At 39.4% G+C, this 21838-nt stretch overlaps 2 protein-coding genes across 4 annotated transcripts in view; both read right to left on the bottom strand.

Annotated features, from left to right (window-relative positions):
• The window catches only part of arhgef10la (Rho guanine nucleotide exchange factor (GEF) 10-like a), an 89363-nt gene extending 72474 nt beyond the window's left edge, over window positions 1–16889 (bottom strand). For 2 of the 3 annotated variants that reach the window (XM_026306935.1, XM_026306936.2), the window contains exons 1-6: window positions 16545–16889; window positions 9633–9932; window positions 7353–7380; window positions 2324–2499; window positions 299–376; window positions 75–202 (exon numbers count right to left, since the gene is read on the bottom strand). In XM_026306935.1, the coding sequence (XP_026162720.1) occupies window positions 75–202; window positions 299–376; window positions 2324–2499; window positions 7353–7380; window positions 9633–9927 (705 nt within the window). In that variant the 5' untranslated portion in view covers window positions 9928–9932; window positions 16545–16889. Of the gene's footprint in view, window positions 1–74; window positions 203–298; window positions 377–2323; window positions 2500–7352; window positions 7381–7587; window positions 7606–9632; window positions 9933–16544 lie in introns of those variants that run through there. The other variant, XM_026306937.1, reaches the window with a different exon arrangement.
• Window positions 16890–18119: 1230 nt separating this feature from the next.
• Window positions 18120–21838, bottom strand: part of chd5 (chromodomain helicase DNA binding protein 5) — a 34025-nt gene continuing 30306 nt past the window's right edge. Inside the window, exons 39-40 of the mRNA XM_026307814.1 lie at window positions 21425–21551; window positions 18120–20736 (exon numbers count right to left, since the gene is read on the bottom strand). Coding sequence (XP_026163599.1) covers window positions 20609–20736; window positions 21425–21551 — 255 coding nt within the window. The 3' untranslated portion in view covers window positions 18120–20608. The remainder of the gene's footprint in view (window positions 20737–21424; window positions 21552–21838) is intronic.

Below are 21838 nucleotides of genomic sequence, written 5' to 3'. Positions count from 1 at the left end.
ACAGACAGACACAGACAGACACAGACAGACACAGACAGACACAGACAGACACAGACAGACACAGACAGACACACCTTGCTCCTTGTGGGTGGTTTGGCCTCATTATCAGATTGCTCATCATAGCTCTCAAATTCACTGGAGCTCCATCCTTTGTCTGTATCCTGAGGACAACTGTCTCTCTGAACATCTTCATAAATCATATCTGTTAAAACATATAAACATCCCACATCAGAAGCTACACACTCATAAGACTCGTAAGCAAACAAGTATTCTACATGATTCTGTTGCAGCTGCTGACCTTCATCAGGAGAGAGGGGGTCCTCACTTGGAACATCATCATAGATGACTTCTGGCTCAGCTTCAGCCTCACATAAATCTGACAAAGGAAACCAGTAGCATCAAAATAAAGAAACATTGTTTTTATATTAAAAACATGTGTCTGTCTTCTATTCTTTATTTCCATGTTTGATAGTTGTACCTCTTGTTAATTATTCTTCTACATTTCTCCCTGAAAAAAAACATGCACACACATCTCCAAACTGCACCTTCTGAGTCCTTCTGGCAAAGCAGATTAGATAAAATATACCAGATTTTCTCTCCTCTCGTTTATTTACACAAGCTTTGAATATTTACATACTTAGTGTATCATTTGGAAGGGTTGTTTGTTAAGGGAGATCTCTTGGCTTTGACCATGTAATGTAACATGATTGTATCCTGCTTGTTTGAGCTATTGACCCATTCTATCTTCATGCTCGGTAGGATTTGTCATTAACTGCTTTGAGAGTGTTTCAGCCTAATTTAGCTCAGCGAGCTTTATTGATTTGGTTTTAAACTCTGATTTGTCTGCAACACTTATTCCCAAGCCCTGGACAGCAACAGTCACTGTTTTCAATTAATCTGATTGGAGATGTGGATTCTGTCATGGATTATTCAGCAGCATGCAGTCTAAAACTCAAAATAACCTTGGACACAATCCAGCAGATGAACAAAGAGCCACTGTTTTTCTACAACAGAGGATTAGCTACACAAATGTTCGTTATATCTCACTCACTTTGCTACGCTGTGAGAAAGGATTCAGAACAGAGCAGAACACAACTGGATTTGGGCTATCAGTCTATCAACATATCTGTAAATTGACTAGGTGTCTTAGCAACAGGGCTTGTTATTTTCTAACGTGGAAAACCAGAAGTTGCTCACTGACTTTTCTCTAGAGTAACACAATAATGCTTCAATAAACTCATAGGCCACATTGACACTGTGGGCAATTCAAAAATATGCACTGCCATTAGAAATAGGCCCTAACTGTTGCAAATGTGAAAGAAAGCATTTGTGTATCAGTGTTAGATCATAATGAGAAATGGTTGCTTTTACAAACAAGTCTCACTTCATTATTCATAATAATCAGGATAAGGTATTTATGGTCAAAAATGAAACATAGTCTGTATACAAAAACATTCTGGCCCTCAAATTAAAGCAAATACAAAATATTTCATGATTCCTTGAATAAGGTATCAAATGTAACAGATTTCTCATTACGATCAGCAAAAAAAACAAAAAAAGGTTATTTGTCTTATGTTATTTTGCTTATTTCAATTTTTGTATTTTTCTATAATTTAGGTTGAAGAAAGTTTTCTTATTGTTTTATTAATATAGTGTACACATTCAAAGTGACAGCAAAGGGCTGTGTGCAAAAATACATCAGAGACATGGGACATAAAAACATTGTGCAGCTTTGCAGGGCTCCTTTACATCTCCCGTTTCTGTGCCACCTTCAAATAATAGTGACTGCTGACTGAGTCGAAATCCAAAAGCAATTTTTCCCTCATGGAAATGGTGCTCTATTGATCCTCATCCTGAATTAATTGGATTCATGTCATGTCCATGTGGAAATCAAATCATGGCAAAGAATAGCGTATGTGTGTGTGAACCAGTGGATATAGTATGGGTATGTGTTGGAATGAAGAGCACATGTGTGTCTTTACATGTGTGTGGCCTCTTACACCATAGAAACCAATGATCCATGAGTTGACCACAGGTCTGTAATATTGTGTTCTTGCCACCTTTGATCTAGGTCAAAAGATGCAATGTGCAGTACTAACAAATACTGGTATACACAGTTTATATTACCAGGGTCATTACATTGTGTTGCACAGCCCTGTTCCAACTTTCTATCAGATCTGTCTGCTATGTGAACATAATACATATGAGGAATGAGCCTGGATCTCAAGGCAAGCTTAGGTTTAATCTTTCTGGTCTGAAATTGAACCCTTGATCTACAATATAAGGTGCATTGCTTTGCTGTCAAAATAATTTAGTTCTGTACCTTCAGAAATGTCCCTTGAGCCAGAGCTTTCCTTGATGGGCTTTTTGCTGTGGTGTCCTGACGCAGCCAGCATCTCCACAACTGACGGCACAACAGGAATCCCCTGGAGCTCCTCTCCCACACAAAGAGTTGAGGGACTGGGCTCAGCTGCTGCTGCTGCTGCTGCTGCTGAGGCCCTGGAAGGTGCCCAAACATTAGCAGAGTTAAACCAACACCGAGTGTTGTGCCTCACTACGAGTTAATTTCAGTGAGAGGAAGGGGAGGCAGAGAGCATGGAGGTGGGAGTCCAAATAGTTCTTTGTTATTAAAGCTTGCACATTCCCCAAAGTCTGACAGAACACATATCACTGCTGTCAAATGATTTAGATAAGCTAACTTATTTTGGAAGTAGCCTTGCATTTGACCTCCACCAACAGGCTGTTTTCTGTCTTTTGTTTGCCTGTTCATTTGATACCTAGCAGAGCTATGTCGCACTGTCAAATCATTATGTGTCATGCCGGCAGCTTACTCAAACCACCGCTGGCTTTTTAAGTGAAAACATGCCCTAAACCAGCTATTAAAAACTCTGACATCACAGGGGAAAATCTTGTTGACACAGTTATCACATGGCCTGTGTTGATGCTGCCAGTGAGAGATTGTCCTCCCCCACATGACAGGATCCAGCGAGCAGCAGAGTGACTTCTTCTAGCTAATTAAATGTGCCCTGCTAACAAACACCTCAGTAACAGTTACAATGCCAGCAGCAGCAGCCACTCAAGGTGACGAGCACCTCACAGACAAACCAGACATGCCAGGGAAGCAATGTGCACAAAACACCACTATTTCAAACTATTAGGGAGGCAGTCTCTAAATATCTGTTTAGATTAAAGTGGCCACAGACTGTATTCAACCATCATCCAAACCATTCTCTTTCCTTGCAGCGTACAGAGCCACGTGAACCGTGTATTGTAAGAAATATAGGAACGTTTTTCTGAAGCAGACAAAAAGATAACACTAGGTTGTATATAGTGTTGTAACCACATGTGTTACCACACAGGGCATACACACTGACAGGAACAATGAGAATACATTAGAAACTACATGAGAATCATTTCAATTAGCGATTTCAGAAAATCACAACAATCTGACATTTCAGTCTGCTCCAACATCAAAAAGAAATATGTTATATTTACATATAATGTCTATAAATATACAGTACTAATTAAAATTGTAGCAGTATAAACATTATGCTACTATATTACATATACTTTAAATATAGTCCTCTCTGCGTTAATTTATGCTGCAATCTCCCTATAATTTTGCTGTAAATGCCAACCACTTATCTAGAGGTAGATGTTATTCCCTGCCAACATACCATATTAGAGCTACTTTACTGACAGTAGCCATTTGGTTTTGCAGGGGAGTCATTTTGCAAAGTATCATTCTGCTGCATTGTCTATGGTACTAGATCATTCATCTCAATCTAAAGAACAAAAATGATCTTCCCCTACATGAAAAACTAAAGAGCTATTTGTCAAGACATTTCTTACAATAAACTGATCTCTTGTCACTACAGTTACTTCTGTGGAAAACAAAGTGGAGTGAGAACAAAAGCAATATACACCTTGTCTGTTTGACTGTATGCATTCATGTCAGGTGTGAGTGATTTGAGCAGTGTAGCTATTGATCCAGGATATCATTTCGCACTCCTTCACAACGTATCTGTGCCTGTAAACCTATTGAGTCATACAGCTCAAGGGGAGAAGCAGGAATCATTTTTCAATGCAAATGACATGGCCTGGGGCAGAGCATAGCCTAAAGGAGAATCTGCCTGAATGCAAATCACACACTTCCATCTGTTTCGATTCCCTTCAGCTACTGTGCCAGGGCAGTACTTCATGCCATAGCTCTACCTGTTCTGCCCCTGGTCTCTGCTGGGTATAGCCTGTTCTTCATAACAGCACAAAAAATGTGCTGACCATACTGATGAAGCTCTGTTTGTCCTCAGGTCATAAATCTCCTGCCCAGTTCTCACATTCAACTTTTCCCACAATGCACCCAGCAATACTTGCCAGACGTTGTTCTGTACATGACAGACTCCAATTATAGTAGATACCACTTAGATTGGACTTAAGGAGTTCATGACTTCAAATTATATTTGTATACTAATTTGTTTTTGATGCATTTACAGTATCACCTTTCCTTTTGCTTTCCCAGCACTCCCAGCTGAGGCAAGCACAACAAGGTGAGAGGGTCTTCAAAAAAAAAAAAAAAAACAGTTGCTGTGAAAAATCACTGTGTTGTGTGAGCATTAGAAGAGTTTCTTCACAAGGGCAAAAGTGTAAAGTTCTGTAAGGTGTTGCAAAAGGGTAAAAAGGTGAAGGCAAACAAAAAAGTAACTTCGAAGGGGGAAGCGGTGGAAGTAAAGTGATTTTCTCAAAGGTTCACTCTGTGTACATAAAACAGACACATACATGCCACGTTGTCAAGGTTTCTTTTGTGTTAATCTTTTCACTGGTGAGGTTTCATGCAATGTGTTTAATGATCTTTAATGAGAACTATCTGTCAAGGGGTAAAAAGTGAAGTCACAGGGAAATGCTGGCATGAAAGAGTGGAGCACAGAAAACTCGCAGGAAAGGGATGCTGCCTTGAGCGTAATAGCTGTAACGAGCTGTGCTGTCACTGCAGTGTAAAGAAAAACTCATTTCTGCAATAACAAAATCGCATAGTAATTTTGGCAATATTATTGTAAAACTGCTGACAGGCCGGGTGGATGCACCAACAGTCCTAACACCTTGAAGGTGGAAAGTGCTATTGATAGCTCTTCTTTAAAAGGCAGACTATTGACTACACCTAGGTGGAAATGTGCACTCAGCAGAAATCTCTCTGTGTGAGAAATTGCCAAGGCCTCACTGTGACTCCCTTGCGCACACTCATTAGCGAACACACACATATACAAGCACACACATATAGCACTGCACACAGAATAACCATATACACACAGACACACTCTCACACCTGTGTACAAATACAGGGCACTCTTTTCAGCACAGGAAAGCCCACAGGAATCCAAACCCCAAGTCAACTATGAGTAGAGGTTTCGGAGCACACTTCCTACGAAGCACAGAAAAAAAAATCAGGACACCTACAAGGCTTTATCAAGTAATCCACAGAAACTCCTGAGATATGACTCTGATCAGCTCTGATCTAAACTGCCATTTTTTTATTGTCTGTTTTAGCTTAGAGGAAACAAAGTAACAGTTACATATGATAATTTTGTGTGACAGTCCCTGAACTACTCTAGTATTTTTTAATACTCAGTGCAACCTTTGTTTTTTGTGATTTGGGTGAAGTGGCACATAATACTTCTGAAACTTAAGAATCCCTGCATCTGCAGTATGTATGGAAATATTAAAATCCAATTGATAAACAAAGACTTTAGCTTTTTAGTAAAGTGAACTGCAATCTGGATATTCATTCTGGGTGAGTATGGATGCATGTCAGGGCTATAAGTCAAATGACCCCAACAGTCACTGAGTCAAACAGTATCTTTCATACAACCAAGAAGTCAGTTTGCTTCAAGGCCTCAGCACAGTCAGTGATAATGTGATAGTTTATTGATTTCTCTAAGGCAACTGTCTTTTTGGCCTGGTATCCTTCACTGGGATGTCAGCAATCAAGGTCTCCTGCTGAACAGCAGCGCTGGAGCTGACAGAAAGTTAAGAGCTTTTCCAAAGGCATTTAGCATCTAAACAGTCTGACCCAGGATTTCATTTAAACAATGACACTTTCATCATTATTCAATATAAAACATAAAATTAGATAAACACTAAAAGAATATACTCAGCTGGTAGTTTATTAGGTACTTAACCAGTCCAATATAACAGCAATCCTCCCTTATACGATGTTGAATTTTCATTCAACTTTATAGAGTTTTGACTGTACGATCGTTCTGGAAGATATATCATGGGTTCAAGCTCACTGTTAGCAAGCTACAGTTTCCTTTGGAAAAGCTCTTGACTTTTCGTCAGCTCCAGGGCTGCTGTTCTGTAGTTGACCTTGATTGCTGACCTCCCTATGAAGGAGAGCAGGCAAAAAGGCAGTTGCCTTAGGAAAATCAATAAACTATCACATTATCATTGACTGTGCTGAAGCCTTGAAACAAACTGAAAGATGATGTCTGTCTCAGTCAGGGGTTACTTCACTCATACTCCTGACATATATTCACTCTCAGCCAGACATGTATTTTACGATTATAGTTCACTTTACCAAGACTTCCCAGTTGAACTTTAAAGTTTTCATTCATAAAAACTCTCATTCTTCAATTCCACTAATTTTGCTGCTGCTGCTTACATTTCGTTGCCCCAGTTTCATTGATCTGGTATACACTTAATTAAATTAAGCCACTGATGTTATTAATTACACCTTTCGTTTTCCTGCACTAAAGAGTGACATGTTTGCAGTGATTTGTTGTTCTGGAAAGAGACTATGTTGTTAAAGGTCTTTCAGTGCTTTGACTTAATCACAAATGACTTGAATCTCCAGTGGTTCCACTGTAATGGGGTTGCAGAAATGTTACAAATGGACACATAAACTTAAGCAGAGACCAGCAACTTTATTTCCATGGCCACATATCACCAGAGTCATGTAAAAAAAAACCCTGTTTTTGCAGTCAGGTGAATTGCCTTTATAATTAAGTTTTACACCATACTGTTTAATGCTTGACATGTCACATTAAACTACATTATCACAAATAAGGCAATCCTACAATTTCCATTTAGGGTTGTAACAGCAATTTCACATTTCACTTGATATTACCTCCTGTCACCGCTGGTGTGAGGTGACCGAGTGCATCTAAAGATTGTACAAATAGATGTGGTGTAACATCACAGTATATCATGCTCACTGTGGTGTGTTGGGATGGAGTGTAAGCATGGCATTATCTCAGACATAATGACATAATGCTGATGTGGAGTGATGCTGAATTTACTTTCTCCACCACCCTTTAGTAATTTTCCCCATATTGTGACAGGAATCAGAGGAAACTTACCAGCTGGGTGACTCACTAACTGGAACATCTGTCAAAATGAGAAAAAGAGGAACCATGAGACAAACTGTTCCAAAGCAAAGGAGGCACATACTTGAAAAGTGACATATTCTACTTTGTTAAAAAAAAACAAAAAAAAAAAAAACACACACACAGTTTGGATGATTGTGAGTTTGTATTGTAACTACTTTTCCCAAAGCAAAAACTTAACATTAAAAACTAGATTAAAACTGCTTACGTGTATTAAGATGATAACTACAATTGCCAATCAAATCTGAGATAATGAAGCAGAGCGTGTAACATAGTCAAACATAGTCAAAAGTTGATTTTTCAAAACAAATGTATGTACAAGGAAGGGGGTTGTTAAACAAATGCCAGGATTGATTTTCTGTAGATCTCACCATGTACACTCATGTCATCTCCTGAGGGAGGGATCAGAATCTCAGCTGTTCTCAGCCCTCGATTGTGTAACAGACCATCACTACACAACATTACAGATGCTTGGAATTCCCCTATGAATCTCCACTGCCCACATAACAGATTACCACAGACAGACTTTAATTAACCACTAACCACTTAATTACATCCAACAGAACTTTTCCAAAACCTCCATATTTGGGTATGTATTTACCCATGGCCTCTTTGACAACATTAGCCAAGTAGTAAATATATCATAGCACAGTATATCTGCATAACTTCATCCAATTAAGGGGAAAGTTAACTCTGCTCTCTAATGCCACAGGCAGTAATTATATTCTGTTAAATAATAAAACCACATAAGTGACTGAAGTCATCACACATTGCACAGCCATGGGAAACAGATTAGATTACATTAAGTAAAGTAGAAGGTTGGATTACCAAAGACATTTATTAAACAGTGAAGAAGGAGGCAGTGGCTCAGAAGCATAAGAAGCAGTTTGATGACAGAGCACATGCTGGGAGGATAGATCATGTGGGTTTTTGGTTACAGCAACTCTACCTGCCCCATGTCTCAAAACTTTCTATATTAATAACTTAATAACTCTAATTAAATCAAAGAGTGTTAAATCATTAGCAGCGGTGCAAAATAAAGCACATTTGAAGTACTGCACTTTCACTTAACTTTCCTGTTTCTTATATTGCCAAATTTGCCAGATGGGCCAGAAACAAATGTCCATCTTCGCAGATGCACCCTATGCTATTAGATTTGTCCTTAATTTCAGGTTTTTACTTTTGTCCATTTATTCTGTTGTTTATGTCCTCCACTTACATTGTTTTTAATAGTCTAATGTTGTAGTAGCTGATCCAGATGGAGCGAATTATGATTTGTTTCAGCACACCTACAGACCACACACAGATGTTTTCACTTATTGTGCTAATTAAGCTTCCATTTACTCCCACTTGGTACTCCTACTTCACTACACTACGGATGCATTTATCCATCACACTTCAGCACCATTTAAATAACAGCCCCCTTAACATTAGCTTTTATATAAACATATGATCAACTGATTTCATATTTCCACTGCACAACTACAAAAGCATTTGGTCAAGTATTAACTTTAAAACTTTCCAAAAGTGAGCATAACTCAATATTAACAAAATGAAATACAAGAGTCTGAATAGGACCATTGCTCCATAATGAATAATAATGAGCCGTGTGTGATACCAGCGTTGGAGGAGGCATCTTACGAGCTGAAACAAGCTCGACTGACATGTTTTGGACCAACCATTTCATGAGAAATCATGGAAAAACCACTAAAGACACACAGTGTTGCGGTGTAATTTTCAGCTCACAGTATATCGAACTACATCACACTTTAAAAGTTAAACATTTCTATTAAATGTCACTGAATATAGCATAATTATTATTTTAACACATATATGTATAGTTATTCTATATAAAACAGGTGTAATCTATCATGGTTGACCAAACAGTGCAAACTATACACTGTTATATACTGCTGAGGTAGTTTTGGAGTTGTGAGGCATCTTTGACAGAGTTAGGGTGAGTAGCAAAAACTAATGAGCAGCATTTGGAGAGGCTACACACATTATTAAGGTAAACCCATTAGCCTCTTTTATTGTCGCTTTTTTAAACAACACCCTCTTGATCTTAATTAATATTTTCATTTCACCCTCCTCTTCTTTCATTGGAGCTAGTAATTACTTTCTAAATAATTCTTCATTTGGGTTTCCTCCCAGTACAGCAAGTTACTTTCCAAATTAACATCTTAATGCAGGGATGCTGTCACCATCACAACATTCAGTGAACAACCAAGAAATATAAGAATCTTACGTTACCTGTGGTAGAAATTGAAGCTAGGTTACTGGTGGGAATGCCCTCCTGTCCAGCAGGTGGCAGAGTTTCCGAGGGTTGCGTGCTGTCTTGGACTGTATGGGATGGAGTGTCTGATCTTTCATTGTCCTTATTTTTTGACACATGGACAGAGCTGACAGAGTCAGAGCCAATTCCTTTACTGTCCTCTTGAAGTTTCTCCTCATCTGCACTGTCCTCAAACGTAAACCCTTCCCCTTGTTCCTCATCCTCCTCCTCTTCATCCTCCTTCAAGGGTTGCTGAGAGATCACAGTAGACATAATTCCTGTAAAAGAGATCAAATTCAAGTATAAATTATTTTGTCCACTTCTTTGAGTTAGAAGTGACAGATGATAAAAAGGGATTGCAACCACATAATCAAAAAGGATATGATATGTTTGATATTGAAAAAGATTAAAAGATAACGAACAACTTTGAATTATAGAATGGAATATCTAAAATATTACAGATACTGAATAATGAAATAAAGATTATGTATTTCAGGGAATTGTGCCTCTTCACATATTCAACTAATACAAAAATCTAAAGCAAAAATAATGTTGTAACCAGTCTTCTGCATCTGATAATAATTAATATAAACCCAGGAGCTATTGCTTGAATCCTAATGTGTTGTTACTGACATGAAAACTGTTGTTTTTACTTTCATCCTTCACCTGATGGGGATTTTTTTGGATAAAGGCAAAAGAGCGTAAATGTACCGGAGGATTAGAATGTTTTTTGGGATTTATAAACACACCAAAGCCACATAACAAAAACACTCGCATCTAAATACCTTTAAGATAAAACTCTCAGAACAAAACACCAGACTGGAGTACAGCAGAGGACCGTGTTGTCTTCAAAGTGCATAAAAACACCTTAATGTGGGTAAATTGATAAATGAAACAACAAAAACGAACGCACACATAAGACGACCCTACATTTCAGCTGTACAGATACAGTGCAATCCTAACCCTAAACATGACATACAGCTGTTAGTTGAATCAAAGGGTCTAACAAGGCTTAGTTGCAGATTCATTCAAACCTCCACAAACCCACTGAAGAAATCATGTACCCTAATCTTACACACCTCAATTAATTAAAAGGCTAATTTCATCCTGTCCTATCAATGAAAACAGGTTTACCAGCAGCCTCGATAATTTCAGAATTAATCAAAAATAATGACAATAAACCATTTCATTGTAAACACATATGTTTACGGTGATTTGGGGCCCATGCTACTTCCTCAACAAATAGCCCAGCATGTTGATGTTAGCAAATTTTCTGACTAAATGTAAAATTTCAGGCATGTCTCTAAGGTGCACACAGTAATTGTTTCATGACTTAATGTAGAGATTTTCTGTGACGTACAGGCTCTGTATCTGTACATGTTAGTGTACCAATCCTGGACCAAGCATCTGCTTTGCATTTTGATTAGCACTGAACTGCTTCCAGTGCTGGACCATTGTTGGGCCTGACAGGGCAGTTTGTCGGGCTCCTCTGGGAAAATGACAGCACAAAGTGGAGGCAGCTGAACAAGGGCCGGCTGTGAAGGAAACCATCCCTGCTGCTTATGAATGCTAAAATTCATGGTCAGCATTTATTGTTTCACTGAGATACAAGGCCTGTCATGATGTCAGTTACAGCTCCCATTATCCTTTACTGCTGTTTCCTGACAGCTCAGATTGGACATGAAATTTCTTAGCACGTTTCTTGAATAATGATAGCTTTGAATCCACAAAACCCTCCAGCAGTCTTTACATGATAGTGACAAAATTAAGTTTTATAATGAAATCTGTACCTTTTTTAGAAATCAGTTCAGAGCTTGTTTACGAGAATGCCACTACAGCCTTTGGACCCAGTCGCCTCCCCACTGTTTCTCCAGTCGGCCCACTCTCTGGTCACATCAACAATGACTCCTTTGTGGAGTTAAAACTCCTGGTTAGTCTCACAGGGCATTGTTTCAGTGTTTGTAACTGTAGCACTGATTAGCTCACAGGTCATTTGGGCCATAGCTGTGCCGTCTCTGGTATGGGCCATAGAACTCGCTGTGGAAACGTTTATCTAAAGAAGCAGCCCAATGAAAGTTGTCTTTAATTGGAAATTATTGCCTTTATACTTCCACAGATGAGAGCAGTGCTGACTGAGCAATCATTCTTGATGCTCACTGGCTTGAACATCAGAGCACCGTGATATCTTCAATATGCAATTGATATTTTCACATTATTAAAAATGAACAGGACAGCTGGCAGATTGAATAACGTTGGGTTTGCTGATGCCAACACAAAACTGGAGCCCGAAAGTTTGTCAATTAAAATACTCTCCTCCGAATGGAAATGACAGATATTCTGAACAACTGTCTTTAAGGGAAGGTATTTGGACAAGCCATCAAACAGACTACAGCTTATAAAAATGAAGAGCCCTGGGAGTGGTGCTGTGTGAAAGCTAGTCTTCAGGGGGAAAATAAGATACATCACAGAATAGAAATGAAACCAACTCCTACACACCCTGTCCCTGACCTACATAAAGCTCTGAAATGAGTGGAGGGATGCTGTATGTGCACAGAGGAAAGTGAGGTACAGTATATGTACACCTGTATGGGTAATCAATAGCAAAACCAGGTCATGTGCACTGTACACTCTGAATAAACATTTCAAATGTTATATTAGGTTGTAAATGTCTGTTTAAGGCAGCAGTTTGTGAATTTGCATATTTAGTGTGTTACATTCTCCTTCACTTCCTTTCCATTCAAGATTTGTGCAGTCTTTGATTACTGAGCTGGATCTTGTGGGTACTTGGCATCTGATTTATGTTTCCTGGTTCCGTCTCAGCCCCCTGATGTACTTTATTTTGCGAGGATATGTTGTATATATTGTATATGTATGCTTTAAATATGAAATGAAATGACAGATCAAAAGAAAGTTTCCTAACAAGTAACTGAATGTAAAGCTTTCATTTGGGAGTTGGGCTGCATGCTTATTTCCTGCCGCTGCTTTACACAGAGTTATGTTTGACCAACGGCACACAAACCTCACAGACACTGCTCTGTGGCATTTGGGTAAATCAATAGACAATGGCAGAAAACAGTCCCTGGTGATGACTGAATAAACAGCATTGGAAAATCTAACAGAGAGTCACTGAGAACTCTTCTACTTTAGGGGTTTACTTAACAGATGACACACAAACACTCAGCAGACAATGAGAGACCAGTGGACCACTGACAACAACAAACAGTGCCAGGCAGAGACAATTTTGCCTCTGGTGATCATTTCTTCTTCAGCTTCCCAGAGGAACTCCTATCAAGAGATACAAATGTGTCACAGCCAATTTAGGAACTGCAAACATCTCCTTGAGAACAGACGGAATATGTCTTTCATTGACTGTCAAAAGGCATAACAATCTGAGTGGGAGGCTGTTCACAGACATTTGTGGATTTCATGGATTCACTTAAACATGACATTGCCCTAGCAAAGATTTTTGAACACAGAGGAAGCTAAGCCTATTGCATTATATATTATGACTGTTATGAATATTTAAAATTTCACTATAAATGAATTTCTGACAACTGAATGCCAAAGGCCATGTGGAATATCATTTCACACTGTAAACACAACACGATAAGAGGGTTATCTCTGCATATTTGAGATTGTTTATTCCCACTCTCCTTCCGGTTTACATCATGATGCCACAGTTAAGATATTCAAGGATACATTATTAATTCAGAAGCCAGTCTGGCCTTCGCATGCCCTCTGCTGTAGGGAGCAGTTCGAGTAAAGTCAGTGCTCAACAGCAGTGATGTGCTGGTGGTGTCACATTATTCAAGGACACAGTGGGAATAACCTCCACCTCCCATCTGCTATTTGTGCCCACAGTGCAACAGTGCGCTGGACTCCGGTGTGGGCTTTGCTGTACAAACACTGAACAGTGATAAGTGTTGACCAGAGTTTTTGTTTCTCAAGAAAATTTCTTTTATATGTGATCAAATAAACACCAGAAAGGTCCAGGTCTGACAGGAGCAAGTCATTTCTTTCATTGATGTCAGAATATGACAGGTTAAAGATGAGAGATCCTGGAACAGGAAAATAATGTATGTGCAGAGGCTTAACTGGTTTGTTGACCACTGAAAACTGATCAGCCAAGAGCTTTGTCAGTGTTTCTAAATTTAAAACGCAGTGGCACTCCCACTTTCCTTTTCTTTATTTTCACATTTCCTAGCATACACCCAGGCAGCTTACTACCTCATTACTATGATTATCTGACTTTAAATGCATCACTGGGTGGAGCTGTGAGAAACTGGTGTGGAGGAGGACAAGTTCAATATGTGCTCTACAGTCCCTCCTGACAGCTGCTAGAAACTAATGAAAGTCATTAGTTACTTAAGGACTGCAGGGAATTTTGATTTATGTCTTGTTAGTTACCTATTCAGAGAAAACCTTGACCCCAAACACATATCCTGTTTCTATGTCCTGCGCACATTAAAACACATTACACATACACATTAAAAGCATTATCCTGCTATTTCGGACTTAAAAACCACTTAGCACCTCTGATTCAACAATTAGCATTCAAAAAACAAAAATCAGAAAGACATTTCCTTGTAAAACCATTACTTCCCTGAGAATCATTACATTTCTACATTAATCCAGTGATAGTTGCCTGTACATCCATGTATACATTGCCAATGGGAGAAGCTAATAAATAATTTTGCATACTGCCAACATGTAAACAAACACAAGTAATAAAAATATCTAGCTGTAGCCCACACTACGATGGAAAAATGAAGGATGTTGGGAAAAAGTAGTTGTCTGACTAGATTAGAATAGTAAAACAGTAAAATATCTCTGCCTGCTGTACATACCCTCACCTTTCCACACGTCTACCTCACATCTCACTTCCAAAGGTGAGATAAGATAAAAGTTAAGATAAACTTTAGTCATCCCCGAAGGGAAATTCAGGATGTTATCATGATTAGACTTGACACAGCAACAGAGCACTTTATACAGCTGTTTTCACCTGTTAGGTAATCCCATGACATGTGAGTCTACTGGATGTTCCCTATCATTTAGTAGTCATGTCAGCTAATTCTTTCTTCACATAAGAAATAAGATCACTTACCAAATCAAAAACCTGTGCCTCACTTTCATAGACTAATAACTGTAAGATTTCACCATAGGTTCAGATATTTTGCTTTGAGTTTGAACAGTTTGATGATGTGTTTTATTATTTGTCCACATAAAAACAGTAAAGATTAAGTGTCCAGATTCAGCGACTTACTTCCCCATTCCAAGTTTCCTTTGAGTGCTAAGTAGATGTCAGCCAACTCCTCTACCTAATTTAGGCTGATCCAGGACAACACTGACACATCAAGAATTAGAGCTGGGACCACAGAGCACAGAATGACATTTACACAGTATAAACTGCACTTACACAGATCTAAAATGTGAGCGGTAAACAGTCTCTTAGATATTCAGTTTTTAGCAGATTCAGTGACTAAATCTCGATTTCTACACTCAGTTGTGTCCTTTGGCATCATGCTTGTGTGATTGTGCAGCTGTAGCTATGGAGGTTAGGTTTCACTATCAGCGCAAAAACATGGCTGCTGCTGCTTTGATGTGCAAATCAAATCAGAAAGCGCTTATGAAAATATCCTGAATAAAAGTGTTTAGCTGTTTGTACAATGCTGGCCAATGAAATACTTTCTACAATTCAAAGGAAGCTCAGGCCCGAGAGATTAGGTGACATCAAACCAGTGTGGTTGAGTTGCTTTGGCCTTCGAGTTTGTTACCAGAAAAGTGTACCAAAAAAGACAAAACAAATTTGGACAACGTGATGCATGTGTAACAAAAACATCTGGTAGATAAGCGTGGACTTACAAACATCCCTCAAACGCATCTGCTAGTTAATTATCTGACATTCCCCAAGGTTTCTGTAATACAGCACACCAGTAAACATTTGGCATGTCACCACTATCAAATGACTGTGTTCTTGAGCAACAAGGCCTTGCATGTGTACATATGACTGCATGAGTGCCAGAGGCATCGGGGCTGAATGTGTGACAAAAGGGACAGACATTTCCCATTGATAGTGGAGTCTTTGTGATAGTTTCAGGCCATGCATGGACGGATTGTTAATGTTTGTTGGAAGTGCTGGACTGTGACTGAGGAGGAAAAAATCCAATACAGTGAATCCATAGAGTTTCTTTAGAAAAAAGGCTCTTGGACATCCGGACGTAGTGGGGCAAAAACAGGGTCCTGGCTCAAAATGCAAATTACTTGGTCAGAGGTCCCTTAGCTCACCCCTCACCCCTCTCTTCCCTGCCTTCCCTCTCTGTTTTACTCAGAGTATAGAGGCTGTGTGAAATCCATCCTGGGAGGGGCTATTGTACTCTGAGAAGCAACCGTCAAACTGGAATGGTTAAGGCCAGGCCCCGGCCAGGGAGTCTCTTTTTATAGCGTGAGGCTGTGGAAAAGCTGTGCAGAGCTGTTGAAAAACAGGTGACCTGGAGTGGGTCTGGGATGAGCGGCCAGTCTCTTACTCATCCTTCCTGGTGTCTGCCTCAGGAGCTGCTGCAATCATAACAAGGCCTTATGCTCTGCAGCCCTGCTGGCTCTGTGAAGCAGCCTCAGGTTTAATCGTCCATGATGGTGTGTACTCTGCCAAAAGGCCACATGGGTATCTGCCATTCCTATCCTCTCCTCTCCTGCACTACCTTCCCTTGTCCCCTAAAGCTTTCAGAAAGCAGCACACCCACCCCCGGCTTCACTCCATCAATGGCCTCCCTGAGCAAAGCTGCTGTCTTTGCAACATGCTAACCATGCTAAGCGTGAGGAGGGAGAAAGAGGAGAGACAGAATGAAGAAGAGGGAAAGTGTGTGTGGAGAACAAATATATATGGCTCTCACCTCCTTGTCCTCAGTGGTATGTCCTCCGAGAAGCTTCAGACACTCCCTGATGACCCTTTAATCCTGGTAACCTCCCACAAACTCTCAGCTTTCACCACAGTCTTCAGCCATGCACACTCATCTTTATGGTCTCCTGCGAGGGTGGAAGTGGCTGAACAGACTGGAATTCTCCTGTGCTGTTTACTTTCCCACAACTTCTCCCCTGCACCGTGTGCACTAGCAGCTCCAGATGAGGCAACCCTCTGTGCTTCCTCCCTTTTCTTTCTGCCCCTCACAGCTCCCTGGATCTGTTCCTCCCTCTACCTCCCCTCTCTATCCTCTCTTTTTTTAGATGGGTCTTTTCTCCCTTTCAGCCCCACCAGCTTCATTCTGCCTTTTCTTTGGTTTTCTCCCTCCTCCCACTCTCCAGGCCCCTGCTGCTGCCCAGACAGCAGCACAAAGCAGGGTGAGGACTGTCAACCACAACCAGCCAATGGCAGAGTGACAAAATCAAGCTTGTGGCCAATGAAAAGCCTGGAGGGCAGCATTTGTACCAATCAGGGGAGCTGTTCACTGCAAATGGGCGGGACTAAAGGAATTAGAGGCATGGCTTTCTCAGAGCACTTCCGTATGTAACCTGTGTCAGCTTTATGAATTTGACATTGATGAGTTTTGAAAGGAAAATACAAATTATTTCTGACACAGTGTGGGGGCTGCATTAACTGAACAATAGCTGTGTAACAGATTTATTTATTTATTTATTTAAATAAAAAATATAAACACTGTCTGAAATGTGCCTTCAATTGAAATCTGTGCTGTTATGCACATGTTAACATATTTTGCTGTTTCTCCCTTTTCTAACCAGGAGTCTCTTATTGTTGATGCATTAGCACAATGGAAGCCTGTGTCAGGTGTTTTAACTACATTTTATACTGTAACAGTACATTATAAAATATTACATGCAAATGATTATGTATGTAAAATCTTAATCGTAAAGTAAAATGTCCATGTAGAGCAAAAAGTAAGACATTTCCCTAGAATGTAGTAAAGTAACAGAAAATGAAAATGCATAGGAAGAAGTACAAGTACCTCAAAAGTGCAGTACTTGAGAAATATTCAGCGTTTATATGGGCAACAGTATTTGTCTTATATTATTTATCTCTTACTATTTCTGTGTAGACTACTCTATGAATAACTTTTGTCTGCTATTTCAGTCACTTACTCACTACACCAGAATTTCTATTTCTGTCTTTACTCACATTCACGGTCCTGCAGGCTCATGCAGATTGTGACATGCATTGCTGGAGGACACAGCCCACAATGCAAGGTAGTGAGTGAGGTCAAGTCAAGAAAGGGAGGCTGCCTACAAGGAGAAATGTTTATCACACAATGTTACTGTTGTCCAGAAGATTTATTAAAACACACTGAACAAATACACAGAATACAAATAAAAAGATGACAATTCACTTTTTCATTCAATTGCTATACAGAACAAATATCGGAACCATAACACAGCTTGGAGCTCATTGTCTGTAAATGCTAGATACACTACCATCTCCCCAAAGTGAACCGTCATACGTTTCACATGCTGTGCATTCACTGCAACAATGGTGCCTTTAATCAGGGTCTTTTGGTAGCTTTTGAAGCCACATTAATAAGCATGTACATACATTGTTAACATATTTATAATATTAGACTGAAGCCTTTATTTTCTAACAGACATTACATTCATACTGACTTCAGTTTGATTGCATTTCACTGGAGTATTATGTTTTTGATGTTGTCACTCCAGAGGTAAAAGACATGATTTCAACTGATGAGCACATCTGGTGCACACTGCAGTTTTATGGCAACACCGTCCAGCAGACATTCATCTTTTTTTTCAGTTTGTTACATAAATCTATATGAGATGGACTTATCTCTGAAAAATCTTTCAAGTATTTACATGTTTCTGAGGTTCTATCTGTCAAACAACCGAGTACATGTCAGGGTCAAGTAATAGATGTCATGAATAGAAACACAGTGAACAAAACAGCTCACTAACACTAACAAAGAATAGCACAAAAACTGATATGATGCACTTCAAGGTTCAACTCATGAGTTGAGTAACAAAGCATTTTTGCTCTAAGTTAAAGCATCTTGTCGGAGAAAAGATGGTCGCGGAGGTTGCAGTGACACAAATCTAAGCGAAAGCAGGTCAGAAGAGAGCACCTTAGGACAATCATTCTGAATTGGCAAAAGGAGAGTACGAAAATACACTCACCAACTCTGTACAACACAACCTCTTCAGTTTAGATAAGCCCAATCACAATCATAATCCCAACAATGTCAAATAAGTGCTGTAGCGATGGCAGTAACAATATAAACAAGAAATGCCACCGGTCTTTGGAAAAAGAAATGAACAAATAAGTCAACAGCAATTTGCACTTTGAGTCCAGACATTCAAGCAATGCCTTCATAGAAAAGGAAATACACTAAGACTAAATGTATAAAAGATTGTTTTACTTAGTGGACAGTCACTTCAGCACATAATAATAGCAGATGGAATGGACTAGATATGTAAGTATACCATGCTAACGTGCCTTTACACCAGGTAAAGCAATAGGCAACAGCATACAGTTATGAAAGAACCAAAACATAACTGAGAGAGCTGGACATTATCTACAGAGTAACGCTGTGCAACATTGGTCCTTAAAAGCTGATATACAGAGAATATTCCTTCAAATGTACGTTCAGACTGTGACACTGTCGACTCTGTGGAGGAGAAACACCGCATCAAAGACCAAATCATACTGGATCATCATCTAAAATGGCACCTAACACATCTAATTTTACCTTAACTTGAAGAAAAGCAAAGAAAAGCTTATTTTGGGACTAGTCTTATGTGTCATAAGCACACACTGTAAGTTGTCATTTAGTTCTAGCAATAAAAGGGAACTGGGGATAAAAAAAAAAAACACCCTCCACTTGGGACTCTGTTGCCAGTTAGGCCTGAACATTAAAGCCCTGTATGTGGATGTAGACCAGATAGGTTCCTGTTTATAGTGCAGTCCCACTGGTCATGGCCCCAGGGTTGAGCTCCAAAGCCAATGCTAACATTCAAATATAGAAATAATCACAAGTATTGTAACATACACAGAAATATTGTCTTCTCTCTGAAAAATCCTTTTTGCTGCTCCCATAGTTTCTTCTATGCTGCCTGATCTGTGTTTTCAGCCACATACATATTTTACTATGATTAGACCTATGTGAGGTAAAATAAACAGCAGTCTCTGAATATTTACAGTACGAGAGGCCAACACTCACAAGCACTGGAGTCAAGGGTAACTGCAGGTTTAGCAGAAATGACTTTCTCCACATTACCAGTGGGTGGCAGTCTTTACAGGATTCAGACAGACTGTCCAGTTACTGCATACATAGTAATAGTGTTTGATGCTTTCAAATCAATACTTTTTCCACTGGTTACTACAGGAATGACAAAACATATTTTCATATTAAAGTAATAATATTGGTCGTCGATGTAATAAGCAAAACAGTTTCCTATCAAACTGAAGACATCCACGACTCCACTCCTCTTCACAGAAAAAAGCTTGAGTGGGGTGCAGTCACAGTGTACAGTGAGTAGGCAGATGAGTAAAAGCGACAGGTTGCACGTAGAATGAAAAAGTTCAAGGCTGGCATGAACAAAACACACTCTCCAAGATTAGAATGAGCCCCAGTTAAGAGAATCAGAAACTTAGTGCTGTATAGAGCAGGGCTGAAAAAAATGCTCTTTCAGAAAAACTGGTCCTTTCCCCCACCAAATCCTCAGCTCTTCAGCACAGGAAAACAAAAGTAAATATCTACTGAAGTACTTCTACAGGATAATTGAAAGATAAAAGTGCAACTGTTAAGATAGTATATCTGCATTAATCAAAAAGTTAATCGCCTTATCCACAGCCAGTAGAGAGCTTGATTTCATAGATTTTATGTCAGGATGGAGCAGGAGAAAGAGGAGGATGTGGTGAAAGAGATGGGCAGCAGTCATCCAGATCCAGATCCATCCCTGGGAGTCCCTGATCTCAAGTCAGTGTTACAGAGCCCGTCTAGTCCTCAATACAGATGACATCACTAGGTTTGCCTGACTTGAGGTCAGGTGTAGCCACGTCTCTCAAGGAGTCAAGTGACTTCTTGTCCAGATGGCTTGTAGGGGGTGGGGGGCCATTAGAAGACACTACAGAAAAAAGAGATTCAATATTTAATAGTTCATTGGTCCAAAACAAATATCACCGTTAAACTATTCTTAGCTCGCTATACTAAGGAACTATCCTGTGCAACATGACTGTCCCAATTAAATGATTCACGACCAAGACAAGCACAGTAACTCAAAATGCCTGATGGATATCTGCAGTAACAATTCCACTGTTTATTATTATTTTTTATTTTTTTATTTTTTTTCTTCCAAATGCATTTGGCTCAGCCAGGAGTTTGTTTTTAAAACCTGTAAAACTGCATTAATGTTTCTTGCTCTGTCTGACTTCACTTCAGGTGTGACACTGATGTGATACTGATAAGATGCTCTATTAGCAGATCTCAGCAGAAAGACCAGTGAATAAAATCAAATTATTAGAAACAGAAATGATGAAAACACTCCTATCTTTTGATTAAACAGAATTATCCTTTGATGTTATTGCAACTATCAATGCAATAACAGATTATCAATAATGTGCCATTATAACATGGGCACATATTGTAAACTGAAATACAAATTCAAATTTAATAGTTACATGTAATATGTGGGAAGATTTTCTTAAATCTAATGTCTAGCCTACAAAAGAAAAAATACCAAAATGGTGTCATTAACTATAACCTTTACACATGTATCAATCTATTGATTGTTATGGGTTCCAGCAGATTCTTACCACTGACATATGGTCCCAGAGGCATCTGACTGTAGTTGACCATGGGCTGTCCACCAGGTCCTCTGAATCCCCCACCAAAGCTGCTGCCATACATCTGGGAACAGCCAAAGCCCCCCTGGCTAAAAGGCTGGGGAACATTCATTAAACATCAGTTATCCTGGTGTATGCTAAGTTCACATGACTTCTTTCTAGGATAATAACAAGAGAGTAAATCCTCCTGTGATTATGGTGATGCAGCAGCTGTCCAACAGGTTTTGATGCTTCTATACAACATTTAGCAGGTATGAATAGTGCTGTCAGGGATATTTTCTTCTAACAACAGAAAAGTAAGCATATAAAAAACAAAGTAGACCCGACTGTTTCCCTGGTTACAACAAGAGTTGGCATAGCAACTGAAAAAGCACACTCAGAGTG

The sequence above is a fragment of the Mastacembelus armatus genome, chromosome 5 (assembly GCF_900324485.2).
Source record: "Mastacembelus armatus chromosome 5, fMasArm1.2, whole genome shotgun sequence".
NCBI lineage: Eukaryota > Metazoa > Chordata > Actinopteri > Synbranchiformes > Mastacembelidae > Mastacembelus > Mastacembelus armatus.
This window is presented reverse-complemented; position numbering and strand designations above follow the sequence as displayed.